Genomic DNA, 27,228 nt, shown 5'->3' with positions numbered 1-27,228 from the left:
TAAGCAAACCCCCTTCCCCCGGCCCAGCAGCTCAGCAGAAAGCACTTTCATTGCTAGCAAAGGCTGGTTCCAGAAATTCAAGAGGCATTATTCTGTCTGTAATATAAAATTTATGAGTGTGCTTTAGCTGATGATGAGGCTAAGCCTAACTACAACACTCAAAAAGTATTGAGGAGAAGGAATATGTATCAGGTTTTCAATGCTAATGAGATGGTGTTATTCTGAAAGAATATAGAAGGCCCCAAGATTTTTAAGATGGCATGAGATTGAGTTTACTGCTAGTTTGCAGCAATGTAATAATTTGTCACACATGTCAAAGCCTGGCTTAATATCTTGCAAAACAATGCTTAAAGCCATACACAGCTATGTTCAAAGAGGTCAAACAAAAGAAGCAGTAGCTTCCCATCACAACATTCCTGAAAGTGACCATTTCTACATCAATGCAGTCTTTAACTATCTTTGCTGTTTTAACCCTGTTTTAACCTATACTGAAGCAAAACTAGCCAAGCTTAAGACTCTAGCATCTCATATCTCACATCTCATATTTCATATCTAAGATCCAGAGGGATGGAACTGGTCCTGGCTCACATCTTGGTTACCTGCTTTGGGATCCTGGGGGGAAAAAATTGTCCAAATTTTTCTGTTTGTATTATTTGCTTTTGTATTCATCTCCTCAGTCTTTAAATGTAGATTTGTTTTCCTAAAATATTGTACCTCCATACCAACTAGACAGTAAACCAGGGGTGGGATTCAAAATTTTTAACAACCGGTTCTGTGGGCATGGCTAAGTTGGTGAGCATGGCTTGGTGGTCATATTATTGGCTGGGCGTGGCCAACTCAATATCACTCACATTGAGGCATGCATCTCCTCTCATGACTGTGGGGATGCTGCAACAGTCATAAGTGTGAAAAATGGTCATAAGTCACTTTTTTCAGTGCCATTGTAACTTTGAATGGTCATTCCACACAAGCAAAGTACCAGCAAAGGAGGGGAAAAAACTCCAGAGAAGTTCCTGAGACAGGAAGTCTAGTCCTGCCAAGAATGTAATAAGGGTTAATGGAGAAGCAGATTCTGTAAGCAACATCAGAATGTTTCCTTCCTGCCTTCCTTACAGGATTAGGCCAGTAATTTCTTCTAACAACCGGTTCTCCAAATTGCTTAGAATGTTAGCAACCAAATTGCTTAGAATGTTAGCAACCGGTTCCAGCAGATAGGTGCAAACTGGTAGAATCCCACCCCTGCAGTAAACCTATTGGCAAGAATACATATAAAAACCTTTAATGCTCTGAGCAGGTGATGAGTGAGCCCCATTTTGTGGCACCTCCTGTTTAATTCAATGTCAGGGGAAGGAATGTGTGAGACTAGACCAAAACCACTGTACCTGAACGTGGCAAAGGCATGTAAGCAGGGTGAAGAAAAGCCAGAAAAATCTCCCTCAGGGAAAGGAACCAAGTTGTTAAGGAAGCAAAAGTTGGGTCTGAGCACATGGCAAGCCCCTCCCCAAGTGTCACCAACAAAGGAGTTGTGTCTGCATGGAAAACCTCTCCCCACCAACTCTGGGGGATAAAAAGAAGTCCCAAAGCCAGCCCAATCCTCAGACGTGGTAGTTTCTGTCCCTCTGGCTAGTGTCTGGCAGCCTAGTAGTGGACACTGGGTGTGTGTGTGTTGTGTGTAAAAGAGCAAAAATATATCAGTAAAAGTTTTCTGTTATTTGAAATTCACTGGGTCTCTGTGTATTTTAAAGACCCATTTGTATCTCAGTGTTCAGTTGATTTGGGATTGAGTGTGGCAATTTTCCAGGCTGGTATGTGAGTGAGTGACCATAAGCTGAACCTGAGAGCACACTTGTGTAACAATATCAGCAGGAATAGCAGCAGATAAAGATGAACCAAACCTTTCATAAAGCACTTCATCACTGATTTTTTTTTAAAAAGGTGACATTCACTAAAGAGCAGTGGGAAAGGTGGCTGTTACATATAATGTTAAGGATGATAGTGCCACAATTTGGCACTTGGGAGTGTAAAAGGTACACAAGTAACCTGACACTGCAGGGGATTCAATCTGGAAATAATTTTATCTAATAGCATAAACAGTTCTCGTGGATGGTTTCTGAGAAGTAAAGTCAAGTCCCTTTTACTTTGGCCATGAGGAAAGGAGGGATAAAATCCTGCAAGCAGTGAGATGCAAGGCACTGAAGCCTAAATGTTCACCAGCACTTGATGGGCAGAAAGAAGAATAGGGCAGTTCAGAAGTTAAAAACAGTTCCAGCAACAGGAGGGACAGGGGAGTAAACCATGATATAATAAGGATGCACTGAAGGAATCATTTGGTACAAGATGTGCTTAGAAACCTTGCCTCTAAAAGATGCAGCTGAAGAAAGGCAAGATAAATAACAGAGGCTGTAGCCGTCCTGTGACTCAATAATTGGAATAGGCCTCAGGCCCTCACTATTGTTAGAGAAATGTTGTACTCAAAGCCTGTACTAACCATGTTTGCTCCTATAACCTAGGTAGCTTGCTCAGGAAGAAAGAAGTCTTCTCATAATTCTCCTGGTATTCAAAATGAAGTAGAAGAAGTAACTCGTATGGCAATAAAATATGGTAAGCAATAGTACAACTAAGAGTCAGAAACCAATAAGGAAACTACATTATTTTGGAGAGAAAGATAAACCACAAGCACCATTCACTTAAAAAAAATATAGGTAGTCTAGGCAAACTCAAGTGGTGAAATACCAATGGAACAATTTACTATTAAATGAAGGCTGATGATAGGAAATTATAATTATATACAGATTACCCAATCAGAATATATAAAAGAAACCATTTACCAAAATAGTAGTACTCACTAAATTTACAAAGATGCATATGCTTTCTTTCTGCACATGTCAATTCTTCAGTACATTCTCCTGTTAATCTGTTGCATGGTCTATCTTCTGGGCATTCTGGACATATTTTCTGGCAATAGGATCCATAACGTCCTTCACTGCAGGCTGAAAACATATACAAAAACAAAACTAATATTAATAGAGGTCTAGATCTCTACAGACTTTGTTTTTAAAAAGGTGACTGCTCTACTAATTTTTGATCTGATTAAGATTAGAAATACTAATTCATTTTGCTCCTGCTACAAATACTTGTAATTTAAGGACAATTCAAGCTTTATTCCAAAGCTTAGAATTGATCAAATGCTGCCAGGATATATGTGGTTCCAAGAAAAGCTGCTTTTTTAAAAATAAAGTTTGATGTAAATTCAAATAATTCTGTCAATTGTTTTGACAAATCCATTATTAAAGTTCCTAAAACTCCAAAAATAGACACCTTATAATAACAAAACGCCACCCTCATTTCATAATAATATTGTAACATATTTTGCACAATATATTTTATTAGTATAATTGTATGCTTGTTTAATCATATACAGTTAATAGCAATAGCAACAGCACTTAGACTTATATACTGCTTCACAGTGCTTTACATCCCTCTTTAAGTGGTTTACAGAGTTAGCATCTTGGCCCAAAAAATCTGAGCCATTTTACCGACCTCAGAAGGGTGAAAGGCTGAGTCAACCTTGAGCTGGTAAAAATCAAACTGCAGAACTGCTGGCAGCAGGCAGTCAGCAGAGGTATGCTTTAGTACTGCATTCTAACCACTGCGACCCTATGGCTCCTACTCATATTACTGTACCTTTTTATATATAACTACTTTAAAATGTCACTATATGTTCTCCTCTACATGTAAAATAACATGCTTAATTTCATATGTTCTATCTATCTTGATATCTAATCAAATATCATGCTTTATTAGGGCATACATTATACTGGTTGTACTTACTGTAAGTGGAGAAATAAATTAACATATAATGAGTCAAAACTGGATCTATATGGAATTTCCTTTAAATACACACAACTCCTGTAATTCTGTTACATTCGCAAATAGTTTGCTATTTTACAAAACAGTTTAACTATTTTGATCCATTAATTCTAATCCTGGAGAATATGACCTTTAAGGGATACATGATTGGTTTTTTTCTAATCTAAACATATTCAGCCCTTAACCATCTTAACCAATAGCGAATAAATCATTATTTGTAACATTATATTAAACTATTATGCCCAAAATTTTACTTTACTACTAAGGTGGCTTAAAGCAGAATAAAAGGGAAATACTGCTTTTTGTGATCAAGACATAACACACCTGTTAATACTATATAAGACTGTATTAGCATGTTAGCAGTGGCAATGCTGTTAGATTATACTAAGATCCACTGACATCATTAGATCATATGTGTGTGACCACATCTGATTTCCACCAATAACCGTGCCTTTTACTTTTTAAAAAGCTTAAACATAAATTTTTGTACAACCTCCATCAAACAACTTCATCAAGGTCTTAACCTTTTAGTCTTTTGAATCTTGTTTCTGTTATTTATTTATTTATTTATTTATTTGTTTGTTTGTTTGTTTGTTTGTTTGTTTGTGCAATTTATATCTCAATCCCACATATTGGGCAGCTTATAGAGTTCCAAAAGTCAATATAAAAATAACCAACTTTTAAAATCCTAAAAAATATTCTGCAAGAGAGTGTAATCAATCTCACTAACAGTACACACCACTACTACCAAATATCCAAGCCAGATGGCAAAGTCATGTCTATTATTTATAACCCACTAAGAATAACAAGGCTCAAGGCAACATTTAAGACTTCCTTCATGATTAATTACCGAAACAGTAATTACAATATTTTTTCAAAATATAATTTCAATTACAAAATCTATATTCAGAATGAGAACATCTCTACCAGAAGAAGATAACAATTCTAAAATGGCCAAGTATTTTCAACCTTCAACCATCATGGCAGTTGCAGACTCTAATTGCTGCTGAGTTTGAGATCAATTGCTTTGTTGTGGATGTGGAGATGTTTAATCACTGCTCCTATGTTCTTGCTTCTTTAATACACTTTTTTTCAGGACATCATAGACAGATGGCAGAATTTGATCACCCATTTTGAAGATTTTAGTCTCTTTTGAGTATGACATCTTCTCTCAATTTCTATATATTGGAGCTATATTTTGTCCCTCTTAAAGAGAAACTGATTAGATTATATTTCTTGATCATACCACAATAAATACCATAATATATATCACATTAACTGAACATTTACCAGTTTTTATGTATGCAGTATCCTGGTTTGATTGAGTTGAAATCAGTTCTTTACCACTGATTGGTCGGTACTTCTTTTTCCAATAACTAATTCCAGTGCATTCTTTTTCTAAAAGGCAGGCTGACTTTGCATATTCCATCTTTTCATAGGTTTTTTTGCTCAATGGAAACATAAGTATTTTTTTAGAGTATTCCCAAAACATGTTGGTATCTAAAATATTTTTTAAAAAAACACACAATTCAATTGATTTCTTTGCTTTTTTTTAGAACAATGTTTCTTTCTTTCATAGTGTTTCTATGAAAATATATATTACTTCGTAAATATATGAACCATCAATATAAAATTGCATTTATTTATTTATTCAATTTCTATAGACGCCCAACTAGTAACTCTGGGCTACTTATAATTTTTAAACAATTAAAAAAAACATTAAAGCAGTAAAAACATCCATACAATAAATAAATAGAAACAGCAGCTATGATGATTAATCAGTTAAGAGTAAAGCCAAGTAATGGGGCTTGTAATACATTCCGAATCTCAGGCCCAGGTACATAGCAAGTTTTTAAAGCCTTACAAAAAGCCAACAGGGTTGGGGCCATTTTAATCTCCAAGGAAGGAGTATTCCATTAAGCAGAGGTTAGAGCAGAGAAGGCTTTCCTGAATTGTCCCTCTCCGAACAATCTAATGCTGGTAGTGCAGTAGCCAATGCACATTTTATACTGAGCAACACATATAAAATGGAAAGAAGTACTTTGAGGAAGCTTATTCAAAGTACTCTTGTGTACTGTAATGTGGCAAGTCACTTCCAGAATTATTCGTATTGAGACAATTGATAATTATTCACATTGAGACAATTGAATAAGCAATAGATTTAATGCTAACTGGAAAGACATTCTTCCCATGTTGTTCATGATAGACTAGGCAATCTAGGCAAGTCCAATCTATAGGTGCGGGAAGATGAACATTCAGTAAGGAACACAACTAGGAGTAGGGGTCTTTGCTGCTACTACTATCCTATTGGACATGGCAGCAGGATAAAAATATCACAGTAGTGGAGAATAGACTGCAATACACACAATGCTGTCATTGGTTGTGCAGTGTGTGGGTCTACTACTAGTGTTCTGCAGCACTTCTGAGATGATGGCTGCAGATGAGAATAAGTATAGAATGCACTGAGGAAGGAACAGCACCTCAATGTTCAGAGCTTTCAAAAAGATCCTATAAGTGAGTTGAGAAGTAGGACTAAAGGGAGAGCTAAAAGCTTTATTCAGAATGCTTAAAGGCTACTCTTCCCTTCAATCTTTACTGTTGCTTTGAAATATTTTGCCTTTTCCATTTTAAAGAATTTTAACAAATCTTCAATATTAAGGAAAAAATAAAGTAAGTATAGTTTTCAGATTAAAATTTAAATATATTTTTCTCTCAAAATACACATTTGAAATCTGTTTTTGTTTCAATTTTAAATTAAGAATTGTGCCAGACATTTGAAAACTATAAATGCTAATGGATCAGTTTTCATCTGCACATTAGTCTTAAGTTTTCTTGACCCATCAGTTTGTATCCCAAATCCTCCCAAAATTTAATTCTAGCAAGAAATCAACTTACAACTGAAAATTGAACTGACTTAGTCTTACCTACCTACGCTTCTTTTACAAACCCAGGTGGCCACGGATGAACAACTAGCATATTCAAAAGTACCTTTCTGTAGCATTAAGGTGCACTTCAAATGAGCTTGTTTAAAGGAATCTTTACTACAATTTAGAAGTACAAGATAAACAAAGATGAGTAAGGTTTAAACAGCAGTAGGCTAAAAACGAAATAATACATATTAAAAAAACAACAAATTAAGTAGAACTGAAGCATGTTTGCAGAACAAAATACAGTAATAGAATTTCTACTTTTTTAAGTTTCACTTTTATGTTGAAATTTGACAACATATTGATTTTAAATTTCATACAAAAAGATTTTAGTGATTTTAAAGTTTATATACACTGCTCAAAAAAATAAAGGGAACACAAAAATAAGACATCCTAGATCTGAATGAATAAAATATTCTTATTAAATACTTTGTTCATTACATAGTTGAATGTGCTGACAACAAAATCACACAAAAATTATCAATGGAAATCAAATTTAGTTACACTCAAAATTAAAGTGGAAAAAAACACTACAGGTTGATCCAACTTTGATGTAATGTCCTTAAAACAAGTCAAAATGAGGCTCAGTAGTGTGTGTGGCCTCCACATGCCTGAATGATCTCCCTACAATGCCTGGGCATGCTCCTGATGAGGTGGTGGATGGTCTCCTGAGGATCTCCTCCCACACCTGGACTAAAGCATACCTCAACTTCTGGACAGTCTGTGGTACAACATAGAGTTGGTGGATGGAGCAAGACATGATGTCCCAGATATGCCCAATTGGATTCAGGTCCGGGGAATGGGCGGACCAGTCCATAGCATCAATGCCTTCGTCTTGCAGGAACTGCTGACACACTCCAGCCACATGAGGTCTAGCGTTGTCATGCATTAGGAGGAACCCATGGCAAACCGCACCAGCATATGGTCTCACAATGGGTCTGAGGATCTCATCTTGGTACCTAATGGCAGTCAGGCTACCTCTGGAGAGCACATGGAGGGCTGTGCGGCCCCCTAAAGAAATGCCACCCCACACCATTACTGACCCACTGCCAAACCGGTCATGCTGGAGGATGTTGCAGGCAGCAGAACGTTCTCCACGGTGTCTCCAGACCCTGTCACGTCTGTCACATGTGCTTAGTGTGAACCTGCTTTCATCTGTGAAGAGCACAGGGTGCCAGTGGCAAATTTGCTAATCTTGGTGTTCTCTGGCAAATGCCAAACGTCCTGCACAGTGTTGGGCTGTAAGAACAACCCCCACCTGTGGACGTTGGGCCCTCATACCACCTTCATGGAGTCTGTTTCTGACCATTTGAGCAGCCACATGCACATTTGTGGCCCGCTGGAGGTCATTTTGCAGGGCTCTGGCAGTGCTCCTCCTGTCGCTCCTTGCACAAAGGCGGAGGTAGCGGTCCTGATGCTAGGTTGTTGCCCTCCTATGGCCTCCTCCACATCTCCTGATGTACTGGCCTGTCTCCTGGTAGCGCCTTCATGCTCTGGACACTATGCTGACAGACACAGCAAACCTTCTTGCCACAGCTCACACTGAAGTGCCATCCTGGATGAGCTGCACTACCTGAGCCACTTGTGTGGGTTGTAGACTCTGTCTCATGCTACCTCTAGAGTGAAAGCACTGCCAGCATTCAAAAGTGACCAAACCATCAGCCAGAAAGCATAGGAACTGAGAAGTGGTCTGTGGTCACCACCTGCAGAACCAATCCTTTATTGGGGATGTCTTGCTAACTGCCTATGTTTTCCACCTGTTATCTATTCCATTTGCACAATAGCATGTGAAATTGATTGTCAATCAGTGTTGCTACCTAAGTGGACAGTTTGATTTCACAGAAGTGTGATTGACTTGGAGTTACATTGTGTTGTTTAAGTGTTCCCTTTATTTTTTTGAACAATGTATTTAGTGTAATACCATCTATCCGATAAATAATCAGCAGAAAAGTTATATCAATTACACTGTTTCAAAAACACAAATATTTTAAAATGTTTTATATTGAATTAAACATTAAATATCAAATATTTCCTCATCAAAACTTTTTCAACTGAGAGTGTGCCTAACTCAAAATCATACACAGGCTTTCCATGGAGACCACAACATGAGTCCAAGTTTCATCTTGATCAGTACATTACTCTTGTATGTGTATGTATGAAAATCAAAAAGGAGATTGATCAGCATGAAATCCTATTCCTATTTGCTATCACTTTTGGAAAGTGATCAGCTAGCTGTCTTGTATAAGAATTCTGTGCTTACTCCTGCCCTTTTCCTGCCACACAATAAGGCCATCAGGAAAAGTAGGATTCTTGGTTCCTGAGGTAGGCTTTTGAAATGAAAATAAAGACTTTATGAAATTCACATATTGCTGAATGATTTCATTTTGCTGATTTTTGTCTTAAGTATAACACAAAACAGAATTTAACAAATAAGGGAGTGCAGGGAGAGGCTGACTGAGGACATGAGATTGTGGAAAGCTTCTTGCCATTCCTACCCAATCTATGAATGACAGCCAGGGGTATTGGGGGATCATAGCATCTGAAATCAAACACACCTGGATCATACTTGTTGCACAAGTACACTGTACACCTGTACACTGTAATGTGTACATATAGCTGATTCCTAAACCTTTGCCATTGACATATTTCTAAATGACATATTGCTAAAGTTTGCCATTGACATATTTCTTAAAATGGTACAAGGATTTTTTATTAAAAAAAACTTGCTTACTTGTAACTACAGATCTTCAACCAATCATCTGTGAATTCACATACATATAAAACTATACTTATGCACAACTCCATTTGTAATCTTCTAGAACAGAAGCGTCCAGGCTTTTGGGTGCCAGGGATCGGTTCAATGGAGACAGGTTTTTCCATGGACTGGAAGGGAGGTGGTTTCATGTACTCCCTGCATCCCGCAGGTGAGGCTTCACTTGTTTGCACAGACCAGTTTCTGGTCTGTCATGGACCGGAGTCGGTCCATGCCCGGGGGTTGGGGACCCCTGTTCTAAAACTACAGAGCTGTTTAGTGGAAGACCTATTGCATGTGTAACATTTGATTAGATACAACTCCCATAAAACTCTTTCCCTTCCTAAAATTAATTGTCAAGACTCCAATAAAGAACGGACTGGAGCCGAGGATAAGTCTAGAGTACACCAGACTGAGGAAGCAATAATGACATTAAAACAGAATGGAAGACCAGCCATTGAATACATCAGGGAGTTCAGACGATTGGCTGGGAAACTGAGAACTTGGCCAGAACATCTATTGATTAGGGAATTCAGGGCTGGTTTAGATAGAGGATTACGACAGGCTTGTCTCTACAGGGGTGTGCCCCAACGAATAACAGACTGGTATAAAACTGTTGTTGAACTAGATGTAGGGTTAAAGGAGTTTAGAGAGAAATCCGAAGGTCCAAGAAGGATTGGTCCGGTTGGAACTAATGTGGGAATAGGAAGGGGTGTACAAGGAATTGTGACCAACAATAATTTGGGTCGTTTAAACCTAAAGTGTTTTTGTTGTAACATATTAAGACATAGGGCGTTTGAATACCCTACGATAGATACAGGACGTATGAAGAAAACAGCGAGGGGTCCTTCTGGAAATGTTTCACAAATTGGATATAGTGGCAGGGGAGTTAGTAGTCGTGAAAAATCACAGGGTGTCACACAACAAGAACCATCCGCAGCTCTGGCCACACGAGAGATGAAGCAATACAGTGAACTGTGGCAGCCGAGAGTTGTGTCGGGACTGTATGATAGCGGTGATGACAGCCAATAAGACACCATGGTAAGCTCTCCTGTTAGACCATTTATAATACCCATAATATTAGATAATGTAGGGATTAGAGGCCAATATGGAGCATTGATAGATACTGGATGTACCAGATGTCTGATTAGTCAACGTGTGGTAGATGAACTGCATGTACCATTAGAACCCCTTCCTACCCCCATGAAGTTTGAGCAGGTTGATGGGTCATTGTTAGGGGGAGTGCCGGCTCTGATGATCACAGTTCCTATTCGATTAGAAATTGGAACCCATTGGGAATGATTAAGATTCATTGTGGTATCGGAAATGCGAGAGGCAGTTATTTTAGGTTTAGTATGGTTGGATCGTTGGAAACCCACCATTTGGAGGGAAAGTGGTTTTAGATGGCTGAGACTTTCTATAGGACCAGAACCGCCGCAACAAGAACCAGATGTACAACAGCAGAGTTTAAGGGTGGAGCCCATTAGTTTACTAGATGAACATAGTAGTTTCTCTTTTCCATCAGTTTATCAGGATTTGGCGGAAGTATTTAGTGAGAAAAAGTGTGAGATTCTACCACCGCATCACCCAACGGATTGTGCTATCGAACTGATTCCAGGAGCAAAATTGCCAAAACCCCAAATGTATGCAATGACACCGAAAGAAATGACAGAAATGTGGAACTTTCTGGACAAGAGTTTAGCTCGGGGATTTATTAAAGCCGGACGATTGCAAATAGCTGCCCCTGTACTATTCCGAGAAAAAAAAAGATGGTGGCCTACGTTTTGTGTTGATTTTAGAGGACTTAACGCGGTCTGCGTCAATAACCTGTACCCATTACCATTAATCAGTGAGTTGTTGGCTACCCTATCAACTGGACATTTCTTTACTAAATTAGACTTGCGTGACGCATATTATCGAGTGAGAGTAAAACCTGAGGATGAATGGAAAACAACATTCAATTGTCCCCTCGGAAGCTATCAATTCCAAGTAATGCCTTTTGGATTACAAGGGCCCCCCGCGGTATTCATGCAACTTATTAATGGTGTACTACAGGAACATTTATACCATGGGGTGCTAGTATATTTGGGTGATATACTTATTTACACAAAAACTATGGAAGAACACATCCAATTGGTGAAGAGTGTATTAACTAAATTATTGAATGCCAAATTATATATCAAATTATCTAAGTGTGAGTTCCATTGTATGAAACTAGACTACCTGGGATACCGAATCTCTAATGCAGGATTGGAGATGGATCCCATGAAGGTAAAAACTGTAATGGAATGGAAAATCTCACAAACAAGAAGACAGGTACAAAGTTTTTTGGGCTTTGCAAACTTTTATCGACAATTTATACCGAAATTTGCCCACATTGCACTGCCATTAACCAAGTTGCTAAAAACAAAGAAACAAACAGAAAAAGCAAAGCCAAATCAACCAGTTAAATGTCAACAGGCCTTTGAAACATTGAAATCATTATTCTCTCAGGCACCCATTTTGCGACATCCTGATTCAACGAAGAAATACATCGTGCAGGCGGACGCAAGTGATGTAGCCATAGGGGCTGTCCTGTTACAGGAGAACGAAAATGGAGCACTACAGCCATGTGCATATACATCATGGAAGTTTACTACTACAGAAAGAGGCTGGGCGATATGGGAGAAGGAGGCCTTCGCCATAAAATGGGCACTGAGTACTTGGAGGCATTTCCTGGAAGGGACACAGGAGGTTTTTGAAATGTGGATGGATCACCAAAATTTGGAAGCATTACAAAAACCAAGATGATTGTCTCCTAAGCAGGTCAGGTGGGCTCTGTACTTTAATCAATTTAATTTCAAATTAAAGTATGTACCGAAAGGACAAAATTCCATGGCAGATGCATTGTCCTGGTTGCCCCAATATCAATCAATACAAGGTATTATTATTCAACCCCTAATTGTTGATAACTCATCTAAAAATGTTGGTCAAGTGACTTGTTTAAAGGAAACAACCTATGACACAATACAAAACGCTACTACACAAGATGGTTGGCTGAAAAAAAATCCCATTTGTGCTCATTTAAAGATGGCATAGCTTGGAGAGGGAATAAAGTGTACGTGCTAGCCAAGTGTAGAGACGAAATACTTACAAATTGTCATGATGTAAAACAGGCAGGACATTTCGGATTTTAAAGACATTTCATCTAACCCGCCGTCAGTTTTGGTGGCCCAAAATGAGGGTTGATGTCAAACAGTATGTAAAGACATGCCATGTATGAGCAACATCTAAGCCTAGAGTAGGCAAGCCAATGGGACTATTGCAGACAGTATCAGAGCCAACACATCCATGGCAAGATATAGCCACGGATTTTATTGTTGAATTGCCAAACAGCAAGGGATACACAGTAATATGGACCATAATTGACTTATTTTCAAAACAGGCGCATTTTGTCCCTTGTAAAGGCCTACCATTGGCAGAACGATTGGCAGATATGTTTGTGACACAAGTGTATAGATTACACGGGGCGCCCAGAAGAATAATATCCGACATGGGGTGGAGTTCACGGTGCGATTTTGGAGGGCGTTCCTCACTTTGATGGGGTCTTTTCAGGGACTCAGCTCGGCATACCACCCGAGTACAAACGGAGCCGCAGAAAGAGCAAATGCCATGGTCGAACGATATTTAAGATCATATATCTCACATCCACAAAGAGAATGGGAAAATTTATTACCATTCACGGAAATTGCTTACAACAACGCCCTGCATAGCAGTACCGGGTATAGTCCATTTTATATAGTACATGGTATGGAATTCGGCCCAAGTTCAGAATTCATCTGTCAAGAGGAAGACCCACCTGGTGTTAAAGAATGGGCAGAACAAATACAAGGATGTTGGAATAACGTACAAAAAGCATTAGAAAAAGCTTCCAGAGAATATAAAGTTCAAACAAACAAAAACGGAAGGATATTAAACCCTTCCAGGTGGGAGATAAAGTGTATCTTTCTACCAAATATATCAAATTAAAATTGAACAGCCGAAAACTGGGTCCAAAATATTTAGGCCCTTTTGATATAGTAAGAGTAATTAACCCCGTGACAGTTAAACTCAAATTACCGTCATGGCTAGGGCGGATTCATCCCGTTTTTCATTTTTCATATAAATTGTCATATAAACTGTCAATTATTTGGAAGCTTGCACTCACAAACAAAAAAATCTCCACACCACAAGCCAGGAAAACACCTAGGCACAAACAGATCCCCCTGATACCTCCAGCTCAAACACACCCCAAGCAGGCACTCAGATGAAACCTAGCTTCCTAATAAATTATAGCCGTCCATTTACTCGGAGCCAAGCCGCACTAAAAGCCTCCAATACAGGAACACAATGTTGCCAGCCAATCAAGACAAAAAAAGCCACAAAACAGACAGAAGATATTAGAAACACCAATCAAGCAGAACACAGCAAACTCCAAGACCAATAAACACAGACCAAGACTCCCAACCAATCAGGATGAAGAAAAAACCATTCTGGCACAGCAGTAGGCTAGCTCCAAATTTAAAACTGAAACGGCTGTGAAAGTCTGACTCACAGACGAACACAATTCAGAAGCCTGATGATGGCAGATGAGATTCTGCCGAAACATTGCTACAACTTTAAAAGCACAACTATAATGACGTGGGAAAATACCCAAACAAAGCTGAATACCATACATGTAAGTACCTGTGAAAACCTAAGAAAACAAAAACATAGTTATGAATACACGGATACATATAAGAAAAATAAAAGAAACAATAGGACAGGGACAGTAGGCACACTGCTGCGCTTATGCACAGACCTCTTAGGAAAGGGGTACGGGTCAATAGTAGAAAGTCTAAGGTTAAAAGTTTTGGGGTTTGGGGAAGAAACCACAGAGTCAGGTAGAGTATTCCAGACATTGACCATTCTGTTGCTGAAGTCGTATTTCCTGCAATCAAGTTTGGTGCGATTAACCTTGAGTTTGTATCTATTGTTTGCTTTTGTGTTGTTATGGTTGAAGCTGAATTATTCATTGACAGGTAGGACATTGCAATGTATGATGTTATATACTACACTTAGATCGAACCGAAGGTGGCGTAGTTCTAGGTTTTCTAGGTCTTCTTAGCTGGATAAGACTTGATTTTTTTAAAGTAACCAAACAGAGAATAATCCTTTCTCAGGTTTCATCTCTATGGGAATAATGATTCAGTAATACTGCAAGAAGAGTAAAATTCAGGTAACCATTTGGTAAAATCTAAATGACAATACTGTATCCTGGAGAAAGCAGGAATGCTGCAATCTCTCTTGCAGATTGAGTGTTGAACAAAAGAGAACAGTTCTAGATGAAAAGACCGGATCCTTTAGAAAGTCTTGGAAAGCATTTGAGAAACCAGGATTAAAATAATATAATGTTGTACAATTCAGCTAAAGCATGTGAATACAACAGACACTTAAAGAAATACTGATGTTTTCGATACTATTGAGGAACTAGGAAAAATACTAAGCAATAATATATCTTGACTTAAATGAAAGGTTTTGGAAGAAAGAGTAGATTTGGAAAAAAGGAAAAGTATAAATGGTAAATAGGCAGAAGCAAAATCTTCTGAACAGTATGCTCAGCTGTTCCTTTTTGGAAGGAAAACCTTTTGACATAACTCTGCATATGATTTAGAAATGACAAGGCATCTTGGAGATAGCCCAAAACTCAATATGGCAAACCTATAAATCAGTTACTATAACTCAAGTGACTATGAAAACCTTTTTATGGATTAGGGAAGCTTATGGATCAAGCAGTTGAAAGCGGCAGTAGGAAACCTGTGCCTTCAGATTTGCAAGATTCTGTAAATGTAGCCTTACAATAAGTTAAAATTAGTTCAACTAAATTCAAAGCATTTTTAGAATCTTTTTTATCTTAGTGCACTAAATTATACAATTGTTGAATAGATGAATCTGCTTTGGCATAAATGGTTAGAACAGATTTTTTTTGTAGAATTATTATCAGAAATTAATAACAGAGAATTCCTTTATAAGATATCCAGCTTTTATATCCAGCTCCAGGAGTTTGAGGTCCTTAAAATATTCCTTTATTAAATGTTGTTCCAAGAACAACAAGCCTATGACGTAGATAAAGCTGAGAAGCCCAAAGTAATCTATTGAATGAAAGTAAATTATCCTGGTCTTAGTCCTTCATCACAAATGTAAACCTGGACAGCATTCCATTAAGTGAAACAATTATAATTTCTCTTACCTATTTGTCATATCCATTTTTCTCATTTCAGATTCAACCCATACATCATCCTTTAACATAGTAGTTAGCCACACCTGCAGATTAAGAAAATTATTTCTATTACAAATAATTTGCATAGCATCAGCATAACTTTAACGTGTCAACATTATTTCTACTCTCAGCAAAAACTGGCTGTAATTATGCAAGTCAAGGAGATATATAAGGTACACAGTGATAATAAAAATAATTTATTGAAAGCAAAAATTTATTCATTTTTTACAAAATGTAAAAATATATACAATTATTAATCTTTTATTATATCTGATAATCCTCAACTGTAAATACCAAGTGTTTTCTCATCTCAGTGTTAGAAGAAGGCTCTGGAAAAAAACATCTATTTTTAAAGCACTGATAAAGGGATGTTAAGATTTGTATACTTATTGAAAGGAATTTTCTCTGTTGTACAAGTTATCCCCATCACAACTTTCAGAGTGATAATCATGATAAGCCTGGATGGAAAAGACAATGGGACTAGTATTTTGCACTTGGAGAAAGAACACAAAAGTGCTTGTTCTCCTTTTAATTTTAAAAGGGTCTTTTGCTAGCCTCTCTCTCTTACACACACACACACACACACACACACACACACACACACACACTTTTAAAAAAATTCTAAACTGAGTAATGAGATAGTATCAAGTTCTGGCACCCATGAAAAATAAACCTGACTCTGAACAAAAGACTCCACTCCTGGTACATCTCAGAACAGGAAGGATTGCTCTTACAAACTGGGACTGAACAGCTTCCAGGGTATTAGAATTTGTAAAAGTAGAAATCTGAATACCATAAAGAAACTGAGAAATCGACTTAGCAAGAAAGACCTTGAGGACTGCTAGAATAAGCTGTGTTCTCTTTAATTGGAAAAATCTGAAGATAACTAAGGAGTTAAGTTGAGCAACACTGAACTAATGGTGTATATTCTAAGAAATATGTATTCCCAAGATAAAGAGGAATTTATCCACAAGATATTTATAAGTTCATTCCTGTTCTATTGAGTTTCCATTAATTTGCCATTTATGTGTATGTGGTGCAGTCCATGGGGGGGGGGGGTTTATAAAAATATCGCTTTACATCAGGGCATATGCCCATATGCGAATGGCTTTGTGAAGTCCCTGAATCACATGCTCTTCTATTGCATAGGCAATTGCAGATGACATTGACCTATCCCAAATACCCTGGCAGAAAGTAAAAAGTTTATTTGTCATTTCTGAGCAGGACACTAATGTATCTTCTAAGGTTAGTTGATTCTGTGCCTCTATTATATTTGTCTCACTTATATCTGAAGAATAGTATTAATCTTACAAATGAAGGTGAATATATGTGTCCCAGGATAATGTTGCAGGATTCAATCTGGTTCAGTCCCCAGGATCAGAGGTTTCATCTTCCAAGATTTTGGACTGGTGCTGGAGCTCATCCTCAGGGACCTTTTCTCTGAGGATGGGCTCCTGCATGAGTCCAAAAGCTTGGAAGATAAAACTTCTGGTCCTGGGGACCAAACCAGATTGGATCCTGCAGTACGAATCTTGGTGATTGCCATTATTGTTGTTCTTGGTTGCATAGTCAGCCAGACATTTAGACTGGGTTTGGCATTTTTATTTACCTACTCAGTCCTTCCCAAGGACCTGGGACAAGGAGATGCTAAAGCTACCTTTTGCATTGCCTGATGGTGATTTTGTCAATGCTGATGGGTATTTAAGCAGTCTCCAGAGTGTACCTATTAAACGTGTCTATTACTGTTGCTGTTATCTTTGCTTTCTATTATTGTTATTTATTATATGTTCTGCTTACTTTATATTTGCATCTATATATTTGAGGTTTATCTATTTCTGTGTATATCTAAGATAATTGATATATTCTGAGTTTTCTGACTGTAAAACCCAAATAAAGACAGTTAAGAATACTTTTATTTTGAAATTGTTATCTGTTTCTACTTCCTCTAAAGTTCTTCATCTCTTGTTCTTACAAGAGATCATAGTTTATTAGGTCAGCTACTTCAATCTCAAGAAGCAGATTGGATTATTTCAAGAAACTATAATTGGCTTCCCTATTTATCCCATGGGAGGGCTCATTCTTGCTGGTAGTTCTACTTTCTTCCAAAAAAACCCCCACTGTATTTCATACATCTGTTCTTCTCAATATAATATAATGATTTATACAATCTAGAAATCCCTTCCAGTTGTACATCCAAGAACACATTACCTTTTCCTCATCACTTGGTTTTGGTAGTAGTTTAGTTTCATGATAAGCCATGCAGAATTTTTTTGCTTGTTCCCATGTCAAGCTTTTTTCTGGTTCTATATAATAACAGCTGTTATTCCAATACCACCATCCAAGATCTTTTGGACATTTAAGATGAATTACATCTGAAAAATAAACAGCTATGGTATATTTAAACAACTAAGCAATAAGACAAGATTTACAGAGTTTTGCTGCTGTTGTTTTATAACTGCTAGTACAATAAATTATCCTCAACCATCCAGTAACACAATAAAATTGTGTACCCAATAACTTAACAATAACTTCATAACTGAAAGGAGTTAACTTTTAAAAATATATTTACTTAAATTAACTATTGTCACTCTAAAATCAATGTTTAATTCCTTTATTTTGAAAGTCAAGTAAGACCTCAGGGGTATAATTACAATTGGGACTAATCTATGTGATGAATTGCTTCATAGTGATAATCTATAGGTATCTTATATTTCATGTTTAAAATCAGATGGAAATAATTCTTGTTGAACAATTCCCCACATGTAATAGCACAGTATTTTGTTTTTTTAATTATAGAAATTAATGAGTTTTAAATTATTTCTGTTGAGTTGTTCTTGAGTGAATCAGTTTTTGAATCTGTAACTAGTTTGCCATGAGATTGCTCTTTTATACCAATAGAAAAGAATATTTATAGGTCAGGGTTGAACTGTGGGACCCTTAGTGCTCTCTGAGTTTGGCAATACTAGCAAGATCAGAATGTACCAAGGATCCCATTGCTGTTTTGCTTCTGAATACTGCAGACAAGTTTCCTAAATGAAAATAGTTATTTTTCTCAAAGTATCTTATTCCTTCTAAAATCTGGACATACAATTTTTACTATCCTTCAATTCTTCATGAATCCCAGTTTGAAAACCTTAAATTATTCTCAAAATCTTTACACATTTGATTTCATTTTAACCATCACCCATTTCAAAGAATAACATAGAATAATCAAGGAAACAAATGGATCATTGGACAAAAATCCAGTAAGTTCTCCATCATTCCACGACTCATGTGTCCTTGTCCACTAGCTTAGAGGTAGAACTGAGGTGGAAGGGATGCAGTTTTCTTAGTTTCACGAGGCATTTAAATGAGAAGTCAATTCAGACTTCTCATTTAAAACACAAATGGCTGAAATTATAATACTTCAAACACATTATATGAAAAACTAATTCTTTGAAACAGTCTACAACATTGAGAAAGGTGGAAAGAAAGGGAAGAAGGAGATTACTATGGACAAAGTGAATGAACTCCATTACAAAGATAGTGGGTTTACTGCTGGAAGACTTGATGGACCAGATTGGGGAAAGATCATTCTGAAGAAACTCTGTCCTTGTGGTTGCTAAAAGTAAATACTGACTTAACAGTGGTTCAAATCAGCGAATCAATCAAGCACCTCAAAGCCCATTGTTTCTTCTTGCACAAGAGTATAGAGAAATAGGTCTATTGATCTATTCATTTCAGCAAATTCAAAAGATTCAGTAAAATTCAGTAGGTTCTCCATCACTCAAGGACTCGTGCCTTCTTGTCCACTAGATTAGAGGTAGAATTGAGGTGGAAGGGATGCAGTTTTCTTAGCTTTGTGAAGCATTTTGTAGCCTTCAGTGGTTAATATATTATTGTATTTGGGTCATTAAAGTCCACTTAAGAAAGTGGGACAGTAAATAACTTATTACCCAACTGGTTGCTTAAATGAAATTCTCCTCAGGGGTTGTATAAAGGGAAGAAAAGTAATTGCCATTAGACAGGAAGTTGTCAGGGTCTCACTTCAACTATAGATTCTTCCTCAGTCATAGTTTGGTGCAGATTTTAGTGTTCTGATAAACTGGAATATCATAATTATACTAAAATAAAACATTACACTGGATATTTGTCAGCAATGCCCCCACTATACTTTAAACTGGATGCCCAGAGACTCTCTATGAAAAGAATCTAATACAAATCTGAAGCAGCAGTATGCAAAAATATGGGGTGGGGATGGAGACAGTGACTGTTCAGAGTGAATAATACTGTCCCATTTCCAGGTCCTTGGAAAGGATTCAATAAGCAGACAAAAAATCCAGTCTGAATAACTGACTGACTGTGTGACAAACAATAATAATTTAAAGTATAAGAAACTTTCAGACTCTTAAAGGGATAAAAGTGAAGGATGGTAGAAAGATTTTTCTTTTCTTTAAAACAGAGATATTTTTCAATAAGAGTATTTATTTTTATCCTGCCTATGTATTTATGTTTGTGTGTCCACATCAATGCAAGGTGGTGAGCGTCACCACTACGCATTGGTTACACTTTATTTTCCCCACAACAAACTGTGAGGTTGGGCTGAGAGACAGCAGTGGCCTGAAGTCGTCTGTCTGTCTGTCTGTCTATCATCTTTTAAGCTACTGGCATCCAACTTGGAAAATAAACCTGGATAACATGCAGCAATGGCAAAATAAAAAGTTTAATTAAATTCAGGCCAGAATGGTTTTCATGTACATTACCTATTATACAATAAGGCCAATACAAATTTAAGAGCATGGTTTCTAAAGCTTACATATGAATTGAGATCAAAGAAAGGGGAACTTAAAAATATCAAATAAAGTATATTATTTTAAGAGATAATTTCTTCTTATTTTCCTTTTTTGTTTTTCCTTGTTATTTTAATGTTTATAAATCATAGATAGTGGAGAGTTTGATACTAAAGAATATGTGTTTCTTTTTTCCTTTTTTGATGGTAGACTGATTTTAATGACTATGTTAAGAAAAGTGAAAGGCTGAGAATTGAGGACACATAGAAAAAGAATGCAATATCAAAGTGGAAACAAGAAATGCAGTATACTGACATGTGGGGAACAAACCAAAAGAATTCAATATTTGAATAGTGTGAAAGCAACATAAAGGGAAATAAGGAGAAGATAGATGGTTTGTGAAGAAAAATGTTTTGTGTAGATTTACTGAGCTTGACATAGGAAAGCATATACAAGAAAAGTAGTGATCAGGCATTTGGAAACCCAAGTGGAGTTCTGGAATATAAAGACAGAACTAAGTGTCAGAATGCCAGTTGAAAGTCAGTTGTTTTGTTGAGATCACCATAAGGGAGTTTTCCAGAAAATAACTAAAGATCAAAAGCAAAGTCAAAGAAAAGAGTTTTCCTCTGTGAAATAAAAGTTCAGCTACATCAGAAAAAGCGGTTTAAGACACGGTTTTAGAAGCCTGAAACAACGGGGATAATTAACACCATCAAAATAAGCATAAGTATTGCAGTTGAACCTTTTTCACTTCTTTTACTGAATAAATGCCAGTTTCATGTAGGGGACAGGTACTAGATTATATTAAGCTCAAAAAGGTGTACAAAAAACAGCAGCAAGATCAAATTGGTATAAACTAGAAACAAAGAATGCAGCAAAGAATACCAATGAAAGGGAATATTTGTAGCTCAGGATTCCCCCTTCTGATATATTTATAGAAGAGAGAAAAAATTAAATTGCGTACCTTGTTGACAATTATTTTTTATGTGGTTTTCATTACACTGCTCATTTTCTGCACACTGTCCATTTAATGGATTGCAACTTTCACTTCCATTGCAGCTGCAAACCATGCCACATTCTGCACCATAATAACTCAGTGCACATGCTGCCAGAAAATTTCAAAAAAATTAATTGTCCCAGAATAATAATTACAGTGTTATACTCTCTTCCCACAATTTTTATAACTGACATAGATACCAAAATACTCAAAGGGTGAAAGGAAAGATTCTTGAATTATCATAAATTTCCATTTTCATGAAGTGTAGATTGCCCTGGATCTGTTTGTTTGTTGCTTCTTGCAAATCTAAGAGATTGTTTTTAAAAAGCTATCTCATCCTACATGACTTTTCTCCATGGCACAGCACTATAAGAGCTAGTTAATAGGCTCCACTCTGTGACTTTAAATAATTAAATTAGTTTGGCTTACCCTGGTGACTGCAACTGAAAAATTCCTGCCCTTGACTTTAATAAGTTGATGGTCCCATCTTTCAAATCCTGAGGGGGCCATAGAGTAAACAAACATCTGTTGTTATTTCATTTCTTTCGATGAAAATCTTCTATTGTGTGCCTGTTTACTCATTTGTAATCCCATCCTCTCTAACAACAATTTATTTCCTTCTGGTTCGTTAATCCAGTACCAGGGTGAGCATTCCAGTGGTTGGAAGAATGAGGTAAAGACCTACACTACAAATCTGATTTATGAATTGAAGTCTGGAGACTGTTCTTATTCCTTGAGTGCATTGCAGCAAGGAAGCCCCCCACCCCCCGCCCCAGTGCTGCGAATATACTTGGGAATATTTTATTAATAAACACTATTTAAAGTTTGCTGATGTCCTGATGCATCCCGTAGTATTCTCATAGTTCGGTACCTGTCCCGCAATTCTAAATTAAGCTCTGACACACAAATGAGTAGCAATAGATACTATGCTAGATCAATGTTGAAACAAGAAGTGGGAGACTATTGTCACAATGTGGTTCTAGAAAAAAGCAATTGGGAAAATTGATTTGTAATTATGTATTTCTGAATATCTTAAGTCTATTTCCATCTTCTCCACACCATTTGAGTTGGATGAGTCCCTAGTCTAAATTTGTGCTAATTGACTGATACATCGATTCTTCATGTATAACATCCAAAATGGTCCATTGCAGCCTTCCTCCCAAAATCTATATAAACTATGACAAAGCTTAGCATGAAGTCAAGCAGAGAATTTTTGATCTCCCTTCTCTGCTAATACTAGCTCATCTATCAGCCTTTCACTATCCCCAAAAACTTCTAATACATACTTGTGGGAATGCTCATGCTGGCACTCTTTACCATCAATGGTATTGACTCAGAAATTCAGTAATATCCTCTGTCCAGAGTATTTATGTATATGTTCAGCACTGAAATTGAATCAGTTGCACATGCACTTTTCAAATGCCCTATAACCCTTGAAGGACAAAGTTAATCTCTCATCTAATCACAAATTACTTGAACCCGTCCCAGCAGGCAAATATGTGTTTCCTATTAAATGACCAAGATTGTAAAATCTCTAGACAAATGGGCATTTTTTTTTTTGCCACAGCAACGACTTGGGATTACTGTATGTTTTATAAATTATGATTCATGTTGTGATAGTGTATTAATGCTCAAAATAAAATACTAAGCAAACATCCAATGTGACACACATACCACTTTTCAAATATGCTGTAAAGAAAGTTGCATCGTTACCAATGATAAGCACCAATCGTTTTGCAAGTAATGTTATATAAATAGTTCTTATTCTCTGAATTCCGGAACAATGTTTTCCTTCAGTTCTACAGTGTTGAAAGGCTTCACTTAACGATGTATGGTTGGCTGATTTACTGTCTTTGGTAAAGCCAACAAGAAAATAGCCATCAAATTTACGGAAATCCTTTGTTTCTACAATATGAACAAAATTGATTTGGAAAATTAACCATGTTGTCTCTAGCAAATTTTAGTTAAGTAAGTGATTCCTTAAGTATTTTAATCTTGGATTGCTTTTATCACACATTTCAGGAATATATGCAATTACTCTAAGGCAAGATGGTTTTAGGGATAAGATTTAAACAATCATGGCAAATTAGATGTTAGATTATATCTAGAGAGGCATATGGTTTTGATAAAAACCTATGATCAAACTCATGATTTTAATAACAATAATAGAAACAGAAATTCAAACATTGCAACTTCTTCTGGCACAAAAACTACAATAGTGACTCTTTCATTTTCAAAATATCTGTATGCCAAATTGCAAAAGGAAGAAGAAATTCATAAATATGTTGGCACTATTTAATTTTTAAAATAAAAGGGGCTCAAAGCTGAATACTAGATACAAAGATATAAACTTGAGTCCACTTATAGTGAGATGAAAGGGAAAGGTGTTCTCTGCTTCTATTTAAATTAAGAATGAAATTGGATTCTAGATTAGGAGAATAATGAGGAAATATGGTTCCTTCAACACCATGATGAAAGAAAATAGAAAAAAGCGAAAACAAATCACAACCAATATTAACAATATTGATGTAAAAACTTCAGTTACAGAGTATGATAAACAATAAGCATTTTGTGACAAATAGCAGGAAAGGAATTTGCAATGGTGGGTGAAAACCTGGCATCAGCCTATATATGTAATCCTCCCTTAGCAACTGGGAGGGATCAAGACTCAATTGTTAAGTATTGCTGTCACTACATGAAAAATCACACAAGTGTGATAGGTTTACAACCTCACTTTCCTTCCAGTTTGTTAAGTTAAACATCATGTGACCATGACTTATGATTTTACTTCTACCTTGTCTGTTATTTCTGCTTGTTGCAAACCAGTTGTGAAAGACATAAATGACAAACCCATGATTGTGGGACACTGGAACATTCATAAATGCACAGACAAAGCATTGAATTGTGATCATGTGACCCCAGGATGCTGCAACAGTCATAAAGGATTGATTGCAAAACTATTTATTATGCTACCATAATTTTGAACAATTGTGAAATGAGGCAGTCAGTCAGCAAAGAGAACCTTAATTTGAATACACCAGGAAGATCAGACATTTACACAGAGTAGGGCTGATTTAGGGCTCAAGCTGTTTTAATTTTGATTGACATAGGATGACCACATGAAAAGGACAACGACTTGGTAGGGTTCCAAGGTACTGGGGTGGGGTGGGGTAACAAAATCCCAACATAGGCTCACAAACATTTGTATGAGTGGAAAAGGTAAAAAATGTATACAGCACAAAGTGAGCATAACAACTTAAAGAAAATTTTTCTTTAAATATATTTGTTAGTCTGATTGTCATTTTAATAATATTGTAACTATGATTTATGATCCATGACCTATCATGTATTTGTATGTATACTGAGAGCTTCTGCATTGGAGATAATCACTTTACCTTCTTCTCTTCTTTTGCAAATCCATAAATTGTTCCAGATACATCCAGTTCCTATCAGTGAACCTTTAGGAACAGTGAGATATACACAGCACTTCCAAAAGATTGACCATGATTTCTTATATAACCTTGATTTCAAAGCAATTGAAAATAAAATAAAATAAAATAGCTCAGAAAAACCTCAAGCTTGTGATGCAACAAGGAAAATTGCAGTCTTCTAAATTTTCAGTCATGAAAATATAATATATACAAGTATATATTAAAAGGATAATAAAAGGATAATATATATACACAGAGCTAGAGGGGAGAAAATGTTCTCAATAAACCAAGGAGCAAAAGTTAGAGTTCACTGAAATTTAAATTAAATTATTTAGAAAAACTATTTGGTTAAGGCCTATTATGACATAAAAGTATTTAACTTACCATTCTATATCTAAATCTGAAGCATTAGTGTATGACCATCGCACATAGGTACAAAATTTAATCCCATTAAGACCAATCCAGTAAGTTCCACTGGGCAATACAGATAAAAGGAATTTCTTACAAGAGACAGAAATTGGAGAATATTTATTTTTTTGAAACACTGAATATTAGTTCTAAAAAAACCTCAAAATGTGATCAAGAGTGTTATTTCCCATTGAAATAATTTCCTAGAAAACCAAGTGTTACAAAACAAAAGCCATCAATTTACCTTTTCAGCTGTACTGGTTATCCAGAGAAGGTCTGTATTGCTATACTGTCTGCACATATATCTTGCCTGTCGCCATTTTTTATTTTCTCCTTTATGGATGTAGTAACAGCTGCCACGCCAATATATCCAATTATCCTCAACAGGACATCTTCCACCAATCAAGGTTCCTAAAATATAAATACACAAATAAAACCAGACTTAGTTTAATATATACAGTATATGATCTCTATAAAAACTTTGTTTGAGTGTGTAGTTGAAACCTAAAGCAGGACAATTGTCCACTTTTCTTCAGAAACATCCTTCAGTTCACTATGCCCTTACTAAAAATGACCTTACTCCAAGTGAGCCTTCCAATCCAATCCAAGCAGAATTATGAATGGCTTCATTCTTGAATACAGAAATTTAAACAATCAGTCCAACAACAAAAACAAACAAAAGCACACAGGATTTTTTTAAGGATCTATCTCTTCATATGTGTTCCCAAGATAGCTTAGAATAGACAGGTTTTAATGGCTTTACAAAACATCAACCATTTTCAACTTTATGCTTTTAATTTTGCTCAGTATGTTTAGCCACTTTCTCCAGATGGTAACATCAATTCAAATGAAAAAAGTATTAAAACTGCAGGTAGGAAATTCCTACATCATAGTTCTTATGACATTCCAAATATTATGATCATATTCTGAAAGGATGTAAAAGGAGAAAAGCTAGCTCTTAAATCACCTGTTTGGCAAGTGAATGAAGAATCATTTTTGCTGCAAAACACGCTATCACTACACAACCCGGTATGTGGGTTACATGGTACATCATCATCACACTTGGGACACACACGCTCACATGTCTCCCCATATCTTCCAGCAGAACAAACTATTTAAAAAATAAAATAAAAATAAAATAAATAAAAAAATAAAATGTTACATCAGAGTAAAGAAATAGCTTCTATAATTCACCCAATAATACCCAATAATACCCAATACCCAATAATAATACCCAATAATCACCCAATAATAAATATTTTCAATGCGAGAAAATAATGTATTATCTGTGTGTGAGAGAAGGGTAGATTTTTAGGTAATATCAAATACATTTTTCAAGGAATCTGCTTAATAAAATTATTGTACAATAATATTTATGAAATCTATTTGAATCATTGATGCATAGATTTTTTCTTACTTAATGCCTTGCTTTCTCTTCCATATGAAACCTGCAACAGTAAACCTGCAACAGTAAACTTCTTTGGGATGGGACATATCCTGTAATTTTACACACACACACACACACACACACACACACACACAGACTCATGGTACATGCACTCACATATTTTTCATTTACATATACACATCCATTTAAGAGCACTCACACAATAACAGGCAGAAAGGAAAAGCTTCAACATCTCCCCTATCCTTATTACTGAGAACTGCCCTTTGTCCAGAGTATCCTCTTCCACTCTGCCTCTTTTAGCCCCACTTCTGATATAGCTGAAGTTACTAAAATATTGTTGGTAGAATAGCAGGCTGCTTACATCCTGAAAGCATTCAATATTTATTCTG

At 36.4% G+C, this 27,228-nt stretch overlaps 1 protein-coding gene across 1 annotated transcript in view; it reads right to left on the bottom strand.

Moving 5' to 3' along the window:
* Window positions 1-27,228, bottom strand: part of LOC113423713 (uncharacterized) — a 152,861-nt gene that overhangs the window by 6,420 nt on the left and 119,213 nt on the right. The window contains 11 exon segments of the mRNA XM_087954178.1: window positions 2,847-2,990; window positions 5,161-5,370; window positions 6,799-6,911; window positions 15,797-15,870; window positions 18,035-18,198; window positions 21,560-21,700; window positions 23,267-23,497; window positions 24,988-25,112; window positions 25,408-25,523; window positions 25,676-25,842; window positions 26,399-26,542. Of these exon segments, the coding sequence (XP_087810304.1) occupies window positions 2,847-2,990; window positions 5,161-5,370; window positions 6,799-6,911; window positions 15,797-15,870; window positions 18,035-18,198; window positions 21,560-21,700; window positions 23,267-23,497; window positions 24,988-25,112; window positions 25,408-25,523; window positions 25,676-25,842; window positions 26,399-26,542 (1,629 nt within the window).

Source organism: Notechis scutatus, chromosome 2 (genome assembly GCF_049901735.1).
Source record: "Notechis scutatus isolate UNSWTSFEM ecotype Mainland chromosome 2, rNotScu1.2, whole genome shotgun sequence".
Taxonomy (NCBI): Eukaryota; Metazoa; Chordata; class Lepidosauria; order Squamata; family Elapidae; genus Notechis; species Notechis scutatus.
The sequence above is the reverse complement of the archived record's forward strand: the minus strand, read 5'-3'. Positions and strand labels throughout refer to the sequence as shown.